Below are 13,488 nucleotides of genomic sequence, written 5' to 3'. Positions count from 1 at the left end.
AGATCAATAAATGCTGAAGATAACCAGCATCTGCAGAACTATATTGGTCCAAATCAATTTCCTGCCAGTAATCCAATAATAATCAAAATTCAATGGCATTTTTAATCCAGGATCCGTGTTAATGTCATCAGTTTAAACGATCAGACTAATCCGGATATGTTTTGGGATTATTCACAAATTTAAGATGATTCCAGGATGCCTGAAAGGCTCAGATCAGCTCCAATAATCACATTTTTTACCAATAATTTCCGGTGCGTCCGGCAGCAGGATCGTGCGGTATGCTGATGACGTCCGCGTTTCTCTCCCTGATCTCGTTGTTGTTGATCTCCAGACGGAATGTGTGTGTGTGTGTGTGTGTGTGTGTGTGTGTGTGTGTGTGTGTGTGTGTGTGTGTGTGTGTGTGTGTGTATGTGTATGTGTGTGTGTGTGTGTGTGTGTGCGTGCGTGCGTGCGTGCGTGTGTGTGTGAAGGTAGACCCGGGGGGCGCACCGGCAGAAACGGAGAAGAAGACGCGCCGGGCCTCGGCCAATGGGGAGGACGAGGTGTGATGGAGGGGTGGATGGAGGGGTGGGGGGCAGAGGCCGTTGGATGACATGAGATGTTTGATCTCCTCCAGACGGGTCAGGTCTGTCTGTCGGTGGAGCTTCTGATCTGATGCCTCCGGCGTCACTGCAGCTCCCATAATGGGAAGGGAGACAGCGGGCCATTGTGATCAATATAGATCAATATATTCATTGGTCATCAAAGTGTGAATATTTCCCACTTTTATCTGTAACATTCCCAAAAAAAGTCTCCAACTTTCCTGGAGAGGTGCTCGTTTTTCCTCCAGGCCGCCTTTAAATGTCCGGTTCTTTCTTTCCTTTATTCTAATTGAGCACTTTAAACGGTGGAACGGTTTCCGCCAGAGGTCTACAAATAAAACCCTCCAAATGTACCCCCCCCCCAAACCCACCATCCTTGCTCTCCTTCTCTCTCTTTTTGGATGGCGATTTCGCGCGTCCTGCGTCTGCGTCTGGATTTATACCTGCGCGTCTTTGATCATGACTGCCTGCGACGGCGTTTGATTCCTGGGGCGCTTTGACGGTTTTCAGCCTGGTTTTAAAAAAAAGAAAAGAAAAGAAAGAGGGCCCTCCAGTGTCTGAAGCTACATCAGAGGAGACAGGGACTGGGAAGCAGGCGTCCAGCTGGGAGAAGATCAGAAGACACGCAAACTTTAGCGAGAGCCATTGTGAGGTACACACACCGACTCCCGTAACTTTCCCCTTTGTGTGTGTTTTTTTTCCATATGGCGCTCTTATCTAGCAGCTCAGACTGCTGAATGACTCAGTTAAAGGTCTGTGAGGTTTTATCTGATTCCGTCTCCAAATAATAAAGGACACCTTGGATTTGTTCCCTCTTTCAATCATCTCTTGAGGTTTGAGGATTGTCTGCTGGTTTGTACATTCACTGTGAAACAAGAGTCGCCCACAGTCTGATGGTAACACCAAGAGGATGTCCCGGTCAGGATAATAAAGAGTAATTAAAGCAGGCCGCACGCTGCGCAACGTGTAAACCCAATGATTTATTCATCCAAGAGCATTTTCATGAGTAAAGTGATATCAAAGGGTTTGTTTTAATCCTTAAGCAAACAGCTGTGATAAATTATTTCCTGCAATTACTGCTCGTTTTGTTTAATATATGAATTGATGCGTGGAGTCTACGCATCATTTAATATATTTCATAGTCATGATATTTGGTGAGTGGTGTAATGGCGCCCTCTGATGGACAAATGGTAGAACGACATGACCAAAAAAAAACCCCGAAAAGGCTTAAAGTTGTTATAAATTGTGCTTAAATATTATATATATATTATTGTACAAATATATCATATCCTCTGACAGTTAGTGGTCTCCAATCTTACAAGTTGAATATGAAAGATATATCAGATTATCAAAGCCATAAATATGATGATTTTATGGTCTGTGTTTACAATTGAAATGCATGACGTCACGGTGTTATTCAGTTTTATCCACCGGTTTTACCAGACCGCGGAAGCTTCTAAATATAAACAGGACTATTTGCGTTTGCGGAACCTGATCCCGAATCCGATCAGACTGACAGCAGCGTGTTGTCTCCCTGTGGGACAGACGGATTCACCCGCGGCCGATTGAATTCCATTAACAGGCGTAATTAATCGATCGTCGACGGCCGCTCCTTTTGTTCCGCCTCTCCTTTTGTAGTTCCTTTGTTTTTACCGGACTCAGTCAGTCATGGCGAAGACGGTGAAGCTGAACACCGGTGCGGAGATGCCCTGTGTGGGACTGGGGACGTGGAAGGTGTGTGTGTGTGTGTGTGTGTGTGTGTGTGTGTGTGTGTGTGTGTGTGTGTGTGTGTTTTCACTTCTTCGGTCATACCTTAACTTGCCACCGGCACAGTTAAGCTATCTGCTGTGGGGTATTAGCTTACCAGAGGCTTCTTAAACTGGGCGTGTGCGTGTATTTTTTAAACATATTAGCATTTAATTGTGTTATACTTGATAAATAACCGGATTTCTTTGCACCTGTCGCGAAATAACCCCGTAACAAACGTGACTTATTCGTTGGAACATCACCTCTCCCTGGGCTTTAAGGTACCAGTCGTCTGAGGAGCAGGCATCGGCGATCGGTTAACTACGCCTGTTTATCGTCTGTTAGCAATTATCTGAGGAGGGTGCTGGTGTTAGTTTGACTGTGTGGTCAAAGTGTTGCTCATTTATGATAAAATGCATCTGTTTGCATACATTTATTACATCCCTCTTCAAAGCTGTGATTTGTTGTAATTGTCAGCGTTTGTGTGTCCGTTAGTCCACCAAATATCTTCTCAGCCGTTGCAGATAGAAAGATGAAACAAAAAGCACGTCACTCGGGCAAAGGGGATGAAAGAGATGATGACCTTGAGAAAACTAGGTCAAGGTCAAATTTCAACTTTTGTACACTCAGGAACTGGATAAGATAGAAAGACGGGGGAGAAGGCCAGTGTGAGTAAGACCGTAGATCAAAGCTGGTGCTTTGATCTATGACAGTAGGTCAGAGCACTAGCTTTGATCTTTGACCTAAGCAAGTAGGCCAGGGTAAAATTTTGAATTCAAGGGTGTCCCTGGATGTTGCAGTCTGTTACTGCATCGGTTCTTGTTCAAACTAGAGAAGCCTTTAGAGTTCAGAATGTTGCTTCGTTTTCGCTAACTTCTCCTGAATCCACCCCAGTTCTAGAGTATTCTTTCTATCAACTATTAACTTTTGTCTTCTAACCATTTCCTGCTGCTAGTCTCCTCCTGGGCAGGTGGCGGAGGCGGTGAAGGCGGCCATCGCCTCAGGCTACCGGCACATCGACGGGGCGTACATCTATAAGAACGAGGTGGAGGTGGGGGAGGGTATCAATGCCATGATCCAGCAGGGCGTGGTGAAGAGAGAAGACCTGTTCATTGTCAGTAAGGTGAGGCTTTATGGTATACAAAGGTATATCCTTTATTTGTGTGACATAAACAGGTAAACTGATGTTTGTTTGCTTGTTGGTTCTCTATCATGTGGTGTCGTCGATCCTATCGTAGCTGTGGAGCACCTTCCATGAGAAGTCCATGGTCAGGCCTGCCTTTGAGAAAACTCTCAGTGATCTCAAACTGGACTATCTAGACCTCTATTTAGTGCACTGGCCAATCGGTTTCAAGGTAGGTGTCCTGATTTTACCATCACTTCTTGAAATGTTTTCATTCTTTGTTTATTGAAGTTCACACCTCTTCGTCGGTATCAAAGCCTCTGTAAACCCACTTGTTGTCGTTCTTTAAGGCCGGTGGCGATATGCTACCTCTGGACAGCCAGGGACTGGCCATCGGCAGCGACACCAACTTCGTGGACACGTGGGAGGTGAGTCGAGTCCGGAGCGACCCGAACATAAGAAGTTCAAGTTCAAGCGAGACTGATGGGTGTTATTTTACTTCAGGCGATGGAAGAGCTGGTGGACGCCGGATTGGTCAAAGCTATCGGTGTCTCCAACTTCAACAAGGATCAGATTGAAGCCATTCTCAACAAGCCAGGCCTCAAATACAAGCCTGCCATCAACCAGGTACTCCTAAGACACCTGTGTGTACGTTAAATTGCCCTCATATCAATAAAAATCAAACTTGATTTAAATGAAAGTCTAAAGTTCAGCTTTAGTGGCGGTGTGTTTATGATCGGCGCCTCCCAAGAAGCAGAATTTCCTTTGGGGTTTAAGAGGCAGGAAAGGCATCGTCTGTCTCCTCCAATCGGGTGCGAGACGTCCGCGTCTTGTTGATTATTAACGGGAGGAAGCAGCTCTTCCCCCCGGGGCTGAACCGTTCAGCCGGGCTGACCTTCTCCTCTAGAACCATTACACATAATCAGAGTCTTGTTTGGTTTCAATCAGGTTGTGATATTCAATTACTCTGCTGATATTCAATTACTTGTTTTTTTGGTCTTTAAACCACCCAAAGATGGAAAAAACAGACTCAAATCCACTGAATATGAGATTATTTATCCCTTGAAATGATGTTAGACGAGAAGAGATTGCTGCTGGCTCGTGTCGAGTATATTCACAAACGAACCTTCAGACGTCAAAGCCAGGAAACAAAGATGTACATAAAGGCAGTTTAATACGTGTGAATGTTTGTCACTGCAGGTGGAGTGTCACCCGTTCCTCAACCAGGACAAACTGATCAACTACTGCCACTCTCAGGGCATCGAGGTCACAGCCTACAGCCCCTTTGCCTCCCCGGACGGTCCCTGGTGAGAGCTCTTGTTGCCCTGGCAACTGCAACCACATTACAACAACAGCAAACATTAACGCAGTCGGGGCCATGAAGCGGCTCACGCTTAATAATGCCAGCTCAGCGTTTTTGTTGTTTTTTTTTAAACCACATCACATCCGTCACGTCGGCTTTAGCGCGTGAGAGTCGTTCTGGTTTTTGTCTGCGGGCTGAAGAATCATTGATTTATCAGTTATTATTGAATTTATGTGGCTTTTTAAATAAGGACATTACTGGTTAACGCAGCTCGAGATGCGTTTGAGTCCTGTTGAGTTTTATGTGTTTTTATTTAAACTGCAGGGCCAAACCGGGCGACCCCTCCCTGCTGAACGACCCGACTATTAAAGCCATCGCTGAGAAGTACAAGAAGACATCTGCTCAGGTAAAACACCGTCACATTTACTAGAGGAAATAAACTACTGTGAGCCGTGACCTCACATCCTGTCCATGTCCCACCAGGTCCTGATCCGCTTCCACGTCCAGAGGAACGTGATAGTGATCCCCAAGTCGGTCACACCTGAGCGCATCCGCCAGAATATCCAGGTAATTATCCCAGAACTCGTTCAGATGTTTTGGACGATTAGCTCTCGTTCTGCTCGGGTACGAACACCTTTTTCATCTCGGCAGGTGTTCGACTTTGAGCTAACCGAGGGCGACATCCAGATCCTGCTGGATTTCGACATGAAGTGGAGAACTTGCGCCCTGTTAATGTAAGATTAGAAATCACTTGGTTGCCTTAAAATATCAGGAGGCAACCTTCACAAATGTTTTACTGTCTCTGTCAAGGTGCCAACATCTCAAGGACTATCCGTTCCACGCTGAATTCTGAGGAGGAACTCCGACGTTTTCCATCAGATAGCACTTCCTGGGGGCGTGGTATTCTCTAACACACCTGATATGGCCTTGAATGGCGTTATTTTAAGCTGCATGTTACTGATGGGCTGGGTGATACGACTGAAACACTTTTTGCCGGTCAGAGCAGATCAGCCGTGTTTTTAAATCAACTTGTTACCTCTTAGCAAACTGCAAATAACTTTTCTTTGACTCAACATGTGACACCGACTCGTGTCAGTGTGTCACTCGTGTCATAGAGATTGCTTTCTAAGTGTGTGTTCACACACGGGTTACTTTCACTTCCGGACTGAGGGCATGAATAAAATCCTGCCAGTGAAAATGAATCGAAGCAATTTTTTTCTGTTTTTGCACATTTGAGCACTTTGACAGCTTCAACGTAATGATTATTAATTAGTGATTAGAAACTCAGTGGAAGGATGGGACATCAGAGGAGTTACAAAGAATGAAACCGATCCAGAGCTTTTAAACTGAACGCCTTCATTTTTATTCCAACACAGCTAAAACACACCAATAAATCAGCATTTTGTGCATCTATTGGATCAATTCTTAAATTTGACGATTGAGTTCAAGCCAAGGAAGTAGGAATTACTCAGAATCTGAGTCGAAAGGTATCAGGAATCAGTATTCTGCATTCAGGGGGAAGTCTTTGTGTTTCGTGCCCCTGTGGAGAAAAGAACACTTACTGCACATCTGTAGGGACAGTAACCATGATGGACCGTCTGTAGACTCACCACGGCATTGGGAACACTCTGTAATTCTTGTTCATGCTCAGCAGCATCTTCATTTCTTCTTCACTCAACTCAAAGTCAAACACCTGCAAGAATTAAAAATATTAGAATGACTTGACTGGATCGGAACAATGAATCAGGATCTCGAGTTTTCGGATCGGTTGTACCTGAAGGTTTTGCACGATTCGTTTAGGGTTCACCGACTTGACAATAATGGTTACGTTCCTCTGGACGTGGAACCTGATGAGAACCTGGTGAGAAAAATAAGGTATACGATCAAATTCAACTTTACATCCCACAAAAGGCAAAAAAACTTAGGTAGAATTTCTAGTAGTTGAGTAGTTCTTGGGTATTGTTTTTTTCTTGACCTGTCCTGGAGTCTTATTGTACTTCTCAGCGATACTCTTGATCATGGGTTCTTCCAGCAAAGACGGATCTTCAGGCGTAACCCTGTTTGTATGAAGAGAGATGAATCAGGACAAAGTAGTCGAGCCAAGATGGAATAGTTCTCTACGAGATCTGATGAAGAAAAGACCCTCTCACCAGGGTCGGCCAGGGGAGCCCATGGCGGCGTACGCCGTCACAGTGATACCCTTCGAATGGCAATAGTCGATCAGCTTCTCTTGGGCCAGGTATGGATGGCTCTCGATCTGAAGGATTGTCTCGTTTAGCTTCGATTGTAGTCTTTCTTTCATTTGGAGGAATCTTGTTCTCATTTCGTACCTGGTTAGTTGCTGGTTTGTACTTGAGACCTGGTTGGTTGAGGATGGCTTCAATCTGGTCTTTGTTGAAGTTGGAGACGCCGATAGCCTTGACTAGACCATCATCCACCAGCGCCTCCATCGCCTTCAGACACATTGCACACTGGTGTAAGCGTTGCATTTAGTTCTACAACCTATTGGCAGAATCGGTGTTGAGCCTGTGACAGAATTTTACCTCCCAAGTGTCCACGAAGTTGCTGTCGTCAGGAATTAAATTGCCTTGTTCATCTAAGGGAAACACTTCCTCCCCAGGCTGCAGCCGCAAAGAAAAAACCAAGTTGGAGGAAGTTTTTGACTGTTTGCACCAATTCTGAGTTTGATAGGATGCAGCGGTTTTCCAAACCTTTGCTCCCATGGGGCAATGCATGAGGTAAAGGTCTAGGTAGTCCAGTTTCAGGTCGCTGAGCGTCTTCTTGCAGGCTCCCCTCACCAGAGACGGAACATGAAACGTATTCCATAACTGGGAAAACAGGAAATTTTAATCGACAAATCTACCAGACTCCAAGGTAAGTGGAAATACAAGTCAAACATGTGATTAATTCTAATTTCTATTTGAAAGGCTGCGAATCAAACATAAAAAACCACTTTGAACTGAACCACACCTTACTGACGATAAACAGCTCCTCTCTCTTCACCACTCCCTGGTCGATCATGGCTTTAATTCCATCGCCAACTTCGTGTTCATTGTTGTACACAAAGGCACCATCAATGTGTCGGTATCCAGCAGCTATGGCAGCTTTAACCGCCTCGGTGACCTGTCCATCCAATGCCTGTTGAGATTAATAAATATAGAGATTCTAGGATGCACAAAGATGGTTTTGAAACAACGTATACCTTCATCTGGAATGCTACGATCTACATTAAGTCAAGTGCAGCAATTTTTTTTTTCCACTCGACTATTCAGATGGGGGATTACATATTACAAACTGAAGGAAGATACGGGCAATTTCTACCCAGAAGTTACTGATGCGTGTGTAGGTTCTCAGTCATCCAGGGCATGGTTATCCAAAAGCTGTTTCAAGTCAATCCACTGGACGTTTGTTTGTTTGTGCAGAGGGAGCGGTGCATGGACATCATTTACACGTAAACCTGACATATTAACAGGTAGGTAATAACATTACGTTTTTTTAAAATCAAATATACTTATTTGTGTGTTAGTTTTTATATGTAAATAATTCTGCAATGAGACTTTATCATAACACACTGTCTAACCCTGTCCATATTCTACACTGTTGCTAATTAAATGGTGAATAAGCTGCACTGTAGTAAAGCTGTTGTAAATCTGATCATGTGATCATGAAGACGTCGGTGCCTCACCATTCACGAACCCCATCGCACGTCACTGCTGCAGTCATCAAATGCATATCACACTGGTAATGTACAGTCAGTGTTTGACTCTTTCAATCTGACTTCTTATCTTTACACTCCAATCAGCTGCATGTAGGTCCACAAAGATTTCTTTTTTAATTTAAACAGAGATGACGTCTTGCCTTTTTTTTGATCTACGTCTGCAAAGTTTTTTCTTCTTTTGTACATAAAGTAGTTCTAACATAAAGGCTTCACCCCCTACGGTCTTACCCTCCATGTTCCCAGGCCGACAATGGGAATCTCCGCTCCGGTATTGAGCGTCACTGAAGGCACCATGTCTTCTCTCTCCAGCAACAGGTGGTCCTACCGGTTTCTGACGTCACGACACTGCCCGTGGAGGTGTCGCGATCTCCCGCTGCTGTCAAACCGAACCACCGCTGTGTGAAGTTGTACGGATAACCGCGCCCCAATGGTCGCTATATAAAGCAGCCAACCGCTGACGTGGACTAACAGACTGAATGTATATCTGGGATCGATTAGTCACTCCTCCTTCGGGATTCCCAGGCTGTTGAGGGAGACCAAAAATAAAATGCAGCAGCTTTATCAATTCGAAGCGGATAAATAAATAATGGATCATATTTTATGGATCATTGAGTTAGAGTAAAGCATGATAAATTAGATTTTGAGGTTAATACAGTGTTTCTCAATTATTTTCTGTCACGCCCCGCCCCCAATCTCCGCAGCGACTGTAAATAATATACTATCTCTATAAAATTGTTGTAGAAAACAAAAAGTAAAAAAGGAAATAGTTCAACTCACAACAAATAATAATTTTATTGACATTATTTTAAATCTGTTGCAGTAAAGATTTTAAGTGCTGTACATCAATTTGGTTGAAAATTGACAAAAGAAAATTGTTGGTTAAACTCCAAACATTTTTGACCAATTTATTGCACAATTTGATACTGAAAAATAATAGTAATTAAAATAAAATAATAACAAATTCAAATCCAGTTTAGTAACTTTAACTAAGGAGCACGATATATAAAACACTTAAACCTACAAAATAAAAATGAATTTTAAAAAATTGTGCTTTTTTAAAAAAAATTATAAAAATGAAGTCAGGATTAATGGCTTCAATGAGCTCGTTTAGGCAGTCACAGCTTTTCAAAGCGGGATTTGATCATGATGCTGCTCCTGCTCAATGTTTCAGCTATTCTGCTATGGTGGTGGGCAGTTTGGTATTCCACCTTTACTGAAGCAGCATTCACAAAGCAGGTTGATTGTTGGCGACATTCAGAACGTTTCCCCTGAAAAAACTCCAGCGGCTAATCAATATGATTGGGATGTAATGTCTTAAAGTGATGTCTCAATTTATTTTTTAAGATTTATTTATGACTCATAAAGTTTATACTGTATATTGATTCATTCACGTTCCTCGCCTAAGACGCCGACGCCAGTTCTCGGTCGGACCTGGACGTTCAGGTGTTCTCTGATTGGTCAATCCGACATTACGGAACCCGGATGACGCACCTTTCTCCGCCCACAGACGCAGGATGAGAACGCTGCTGTACAAGCTAAATGCTCTTAATAGACTACACTCAAAATATTTTCAATATGTAAGATATCCGCTGGGAGAACTGAACACTAGCTATATGTCTTGCTTAGCGATTTTAATCCAGTCCTAAAGGACCACATTAGAATTAAGTCATTCGTCAGCCGCAACAAGAGTAGATTAGAAAACATAATAGTAGTGCTAAAGATCACTGTTTATACATGTTTTCAGCTTTTACACCGAGTTAAACTAACAAGTTAACAAGTATCTAGATATAGCTTTAAATTCACTGTTCAAACATGAGGTTTTGCCGAGTTTTTGTCGCCAATGTAAATAGAGACACCTAATGTCAGGCAGTACAATGTCACTTTAAAAGCCGATAGTTATACACACATCTTTTTAAAAGTTTTACAACTCGTCTCTGCGGGAGTTCGTGGAATTTTATGTGAAAATTTTTGTGACTTCAGAACTGGAGAAGACAATAAACATGTGATTTTGTGGTTGAACTTCGCAGCTCCAAGTTAAATCAGTGTTGTCACGTTTGGTTTTCATGTCTTCCTATCACATTATTATCAATCATGATATTCTTTTCTAATTGATTACCCAGAGAGACGTGGAAGTAAAATGCTTTGGATACAATTCATGGTTGTGTTTTCTTTTTCCATATGCAGTATGTTCTGAACTCTTCTCTGATGAGTCTCACTGATAATTGATGGCTCTCAGCTGTAACAAAGCTATTATGCTGATGCACAGAACGATTTAACCAGAGTCATGATGCCTGATCTTTTTGAAGACGCTACTTTTCTCACCCCGCATTGAAAAAAAAAATTCTGATGAAGATGCCTTGTAGTCCTGGATTATGATGCTGATGATTGGTCTTTTCAAGGACACAATTGTTTTCTTTTTAGTATATGTTCTTTATATTGACATTATAAAATGCAATTGCTCCTCTGCTGTCCACAATTTTCATTTGCAGATTTGCAATATAACCATAAATGCCAATGTTTTTATGACGCGTGAAATAATTGTGAACAATAAAGCTGTGGATAATTGTAAATTCTAGTGCGTTCTGGACGCTGACGCCAGTTCTCCAGTCGGACCTGGACGCTCAAGTGTTCTCTGATTGGTCAATACGACATTACGGAACCCGGATGACGCACCTTTCTCCGCCCACAGACGCCGGATGAGAACGCTGCTGAACAACCTAATGCTGGTAATAGACTACACTCAAATATATCCAATATGTACTTCCGTCTTACTGGCAAAATGATATTGATCATAAATGTTAAGCGTAATTATTTGACGCTCTTATTTTGGTACTTCCTGTTGTGAACGGAAGTAGTTCTGTTGTATGAAAATGTAACGCTTGTTTGGTCTAGTATGATTAATGTGAGTGTTCAGGTGAGTCCAGCAGGCGCATGTCCAGGAAAGAAAATAGAAATACACTCCGAAAAAATCCGTCCACAACGCATCAGTGCGTTGATCAACACGTTCATGAGCAGAACGACTCCGAGAAGGACAGGAGAGAGGACCGGGACGTGTGGGGATTCACCCCGTTCCTCCTGGAGGAGAACCTCCATCAGTTCTCCACCAGGGGGCAGCACACCCCGGTCTGACCCGGAACTGGCGTCAGCGTCTTTGGCGAGGAACGTGAATGAATGAATGAATGAATGAATGAATGATGTGAACTTTATGACTCATAATGAAACAAACAAATATTAAAGTGTCGAACAGGGGAGCTTTTATACGTCAGAGAATATCCGGTTTTATCTCCGTCCATTCTGTGTGTACATGTAGACAGGGGTCACATGCATGACGTCACAGCAGTTTTCGTACCATGGACACGCCCCCCGGATAGGAAAAGTTGCGGACACAGCGTCCGCACGACGAACCGCAGACGCGGTGTTTTCAAACATTTTCACTTTGGCCGGCGTTTCCAAAAGTTGTGTTTTCGTCCCGGATATCTGCGCTGTCGTGTGGACGGAAGGAGAAACCGCAACAACAAAAATTGCCGTTTTTAAAAAGATACGGGGCCCTAGTGTGGCTAAAACAAGGGTCCCTGATCCCCGGGCCGCGGACCGCTCCGGGCGTCATTTGGTACGTTACTGCTGTTTTTAATTCATTTCGGAGTCTGAAAGATGTTTTATTTGGAAAAATTCTGTAACAACCACCGGGTCTCGACCCGGAACCTGTCCGTGGGACATTATGTACCGGGCGGCACAGAAAGTTTGACTTTTTTTTTATTGATTAGATGACATGGAGAAAGAAAAAAAACGTCTGTCTTTGCGAGATTTCGCAAAGCTACAGGTACATATGCATCCGGGCCGTTTTGGTTTTATTTTAAAAAAAATTCTTTGGCTTTATGGAGAAAAACAATGCTTTATTTGAAAATGTTTGAATCTTCTTCCTGGTTTTGACCAGTAGATTTACTCCACAACTTTAACACTTTTATACAAGAATCTATCAGATTTTTATTCTTTATGAATGTCCTCACTTATAACTCCCTACAAATACTTATTAGGACGGTAACAATCGTTCAGAAATGATGTAAAAACATTAAAAACTCGTCACCAGTTTTTGGTCGTGCTTTTCCCGTGAAATTGAATCGAACATATTTCCGGTTCGTTTGATGCTTTTATTTTGAACGACCACCGGACATGAACACATGTCCGGTGACACTGCCCTCCTGTGGTCAATGGCTGTATTACACATTTTAGCTCCACTCAGTCTCAGTGTCCGAACCCAGACGAACAATCATCTACTTTACCTTTAGGAAACTAACGAGAAGGGAACTCCCATAGTTGTTGACATTGACACTAGCCAACCTAATGTTTTAGTTCCTAAACACAGTATGCTTGTAATTATGCTAACAGCTTTTCCCTTTTTATGCAGATAATGTTTGATTAAATTATCACATTACACTTTAAAAATGTTTTTTTGTTAGTTTTTATCAGTCGCTCTGATTAAAGTTACTTGTCTTTCAGGCTGGTTTTACTGTCGGGATCTACGTGGTTCAGACTTATGACGTCAGTTGAGTTTTCTATGAAGATCTGACGCAGACCTGTCCGGACAAACCGGTTTCCTGCTTTACCCTGAAGCTACATTAATATTATCAAAGAGATTGATATTATTAAATACTGTTTTATTTTCCTTTTCAGGTTCCCGACATAGCCAAGAAGATCAAAGCCTTCAAGAAAGTCGTGGAGGCCATGAATAAGCCCCCAGAGTGAGGAACCAGAAACCACTTTCAAGAACAAAATGGACTTAAAGAGAGAAACTATTCCTTTCGGTGTATTTCAAAGAATAATACAGCTGAAAAGATGCCTTGTAGACCTGGACTATGATGCTGATGATTGGTCTTTTCAAAGACACAATGGTTTTTTTTTTAGTATATGTTCTTTATATTGACATTATAAAATGCAATTGCTCCTCTGCTGTCCACGATTTTCATTTGCAGATTTGTATATATATATATATATATAATATAACCATAAATGCCAATGT

General features: G+C 42.7%; 2 protein-coding genes and 1 long non-coding RNA gene across 4 annotated transcripts; 2 read left to right on the top strand and 1 right to left on the bottom strand.

Annotated features, from left to right (window-relative positions):
* Positions 1-2,176: 2,176 nt before the first annotated feature.
* On the top strand, positions 2,177-5,955 carry LOC137589219 (aldo-keto reductase family 1 member B1-like). Its single transcript, XM_068306810.1, has 10 exons — positions 2,177-2,315; positions 3,283-3,450; positions 3,566-3,682; positions 3,801-3,878; positions 3,955-4,077; positions 4,651-4,757; positions 5,078-5,159; positions 5,237-5,320; positions 5,405-5,487; positions 5,564-5,955. Exons 1-10 carry the CDS (start codon positions 2,250-2,252, stop codon positions 5,604-5,606), a joined length of 951 nt encoding a protein of 316 aa, XP_068162911.1. The 5' UTR covers positions 2,177-2,249; the 3' UTR covers positions 5,607-5,955.
* Positions 5,956-6,098: 143 nt separating this feature from the next.
* LOC137589218 (aldo-keto reductase family 1 member B1-like) lies at positions 6,099-8,963 on the bottom strand. 2 transcript variants are annotated; one of them, XM_068306807.1, is made up of 10 exons: positions 8,700-8,958; positions 7,724-7,891; positions 7,465-7,581; positions 7,297-7,374; positions 7,084-7,206; positions 6,904-7,010; positions 6,729-6,810; positions 6,528-6,611; positions 6,364-6,446; positions 6,099-6,293 (listed from the first exon to the last, which is right to left on the bottom strand). In XM_068306807.1, exons 1-10 carry the CDS (start codon positions 8,763-8,765, stop codon positions 6,251-6,253), a joined length of 951 nt encoding a protein of 316 aa, XP_068162908.1. In that variant the 5' UTR covers positions 8,766-8,958; the 3' UTR covers positions 6,099-6,250. The 2 variants fall into 2 exon arrangements, with proteins under 2 accessions (XP_068162908.1, XP_068162907.1); XM_068306806.1 differs by having other exon boundaries at positions 7,297-7,581; positions 8,700-8,963.
* On the top strand, positions 7,902-13,329 carry LOC137589220 (uncharacterized). The gene is made up of 3 exons (XR_011034158.1): positions 7,902-8,225; positions 11,048-11,197; positions 13,143-13,329. It is a non-coding gene; the product is annotated as an uncharacterized lncRNA (long non-coding RNA).
* Positions 13,330-13,488: the final 159 nt, after the last annotated feature.

This window comes from Antennarius striatus, chromosome 22 (genome assembly GCF_040054535.1).
Source record: "Antennarius striatus isolate MH-2024 chromosome 22, ASM4005453v1, whole genome shotgun sequence".
In the NCBI taxonomy this organism is placed as follows: Eukaryota; Metazoa; Chordata; class Actinopteri; order Lophiiformes; family Antennariidae; genus Antennarius; species Antennarius striatus.
Note: the sequence above shows the minus strand (reverse complement) of the source record. Positions and strands in the feature narration are given on the sequence as shown.

Bases quoted from the DNA above. Each gene is read 5' to 3' on its own strand.
- LOC137589218 (XM_068306806.1), bottom strand. From the start codon at position 8,765: ATGGTGCCTTCAGTGACGCTCAATACCGGAGCGGAGATTCCCATTGTC. The intron at 7,582-7,723 runs GTGTGGTTCAGT...CTGTTTTCCCAG, and splicing joins AGCTGTTTATCGTCAGTAAG to TTATGGAATACGTTTCATGT. The intron at 6,811-6,903 runs GTGAGAGGGTCT...TCATACAAACAG, and splicing joins GGCTCCCCTGGCCGACCCTG to GGTTACGCCTGAAGATCCGT.
- LOC137589219 (XM_068306810.1), top strand. From the start codon at position 2,250: ATGGCGAAGACGGTGAAGCTGAACACCGGTGCGGAGATGCCCTGTGTG. The intron at 3,451-3,565 runs GTGAGGCTTTAT...ATCCTATCGTAG, and splicing joins ACCTGTTCATTGTCAGTAAG to CTGTGGAGCACCTTCCATGA. The intron at 3,683-3,800 runs GTAGGTGTCCTG...TCGTTCTTTAAG, and splicing joins ACTGGCCAATCGGTTTCAAG to GCCGGTGGCGATATGCTACC.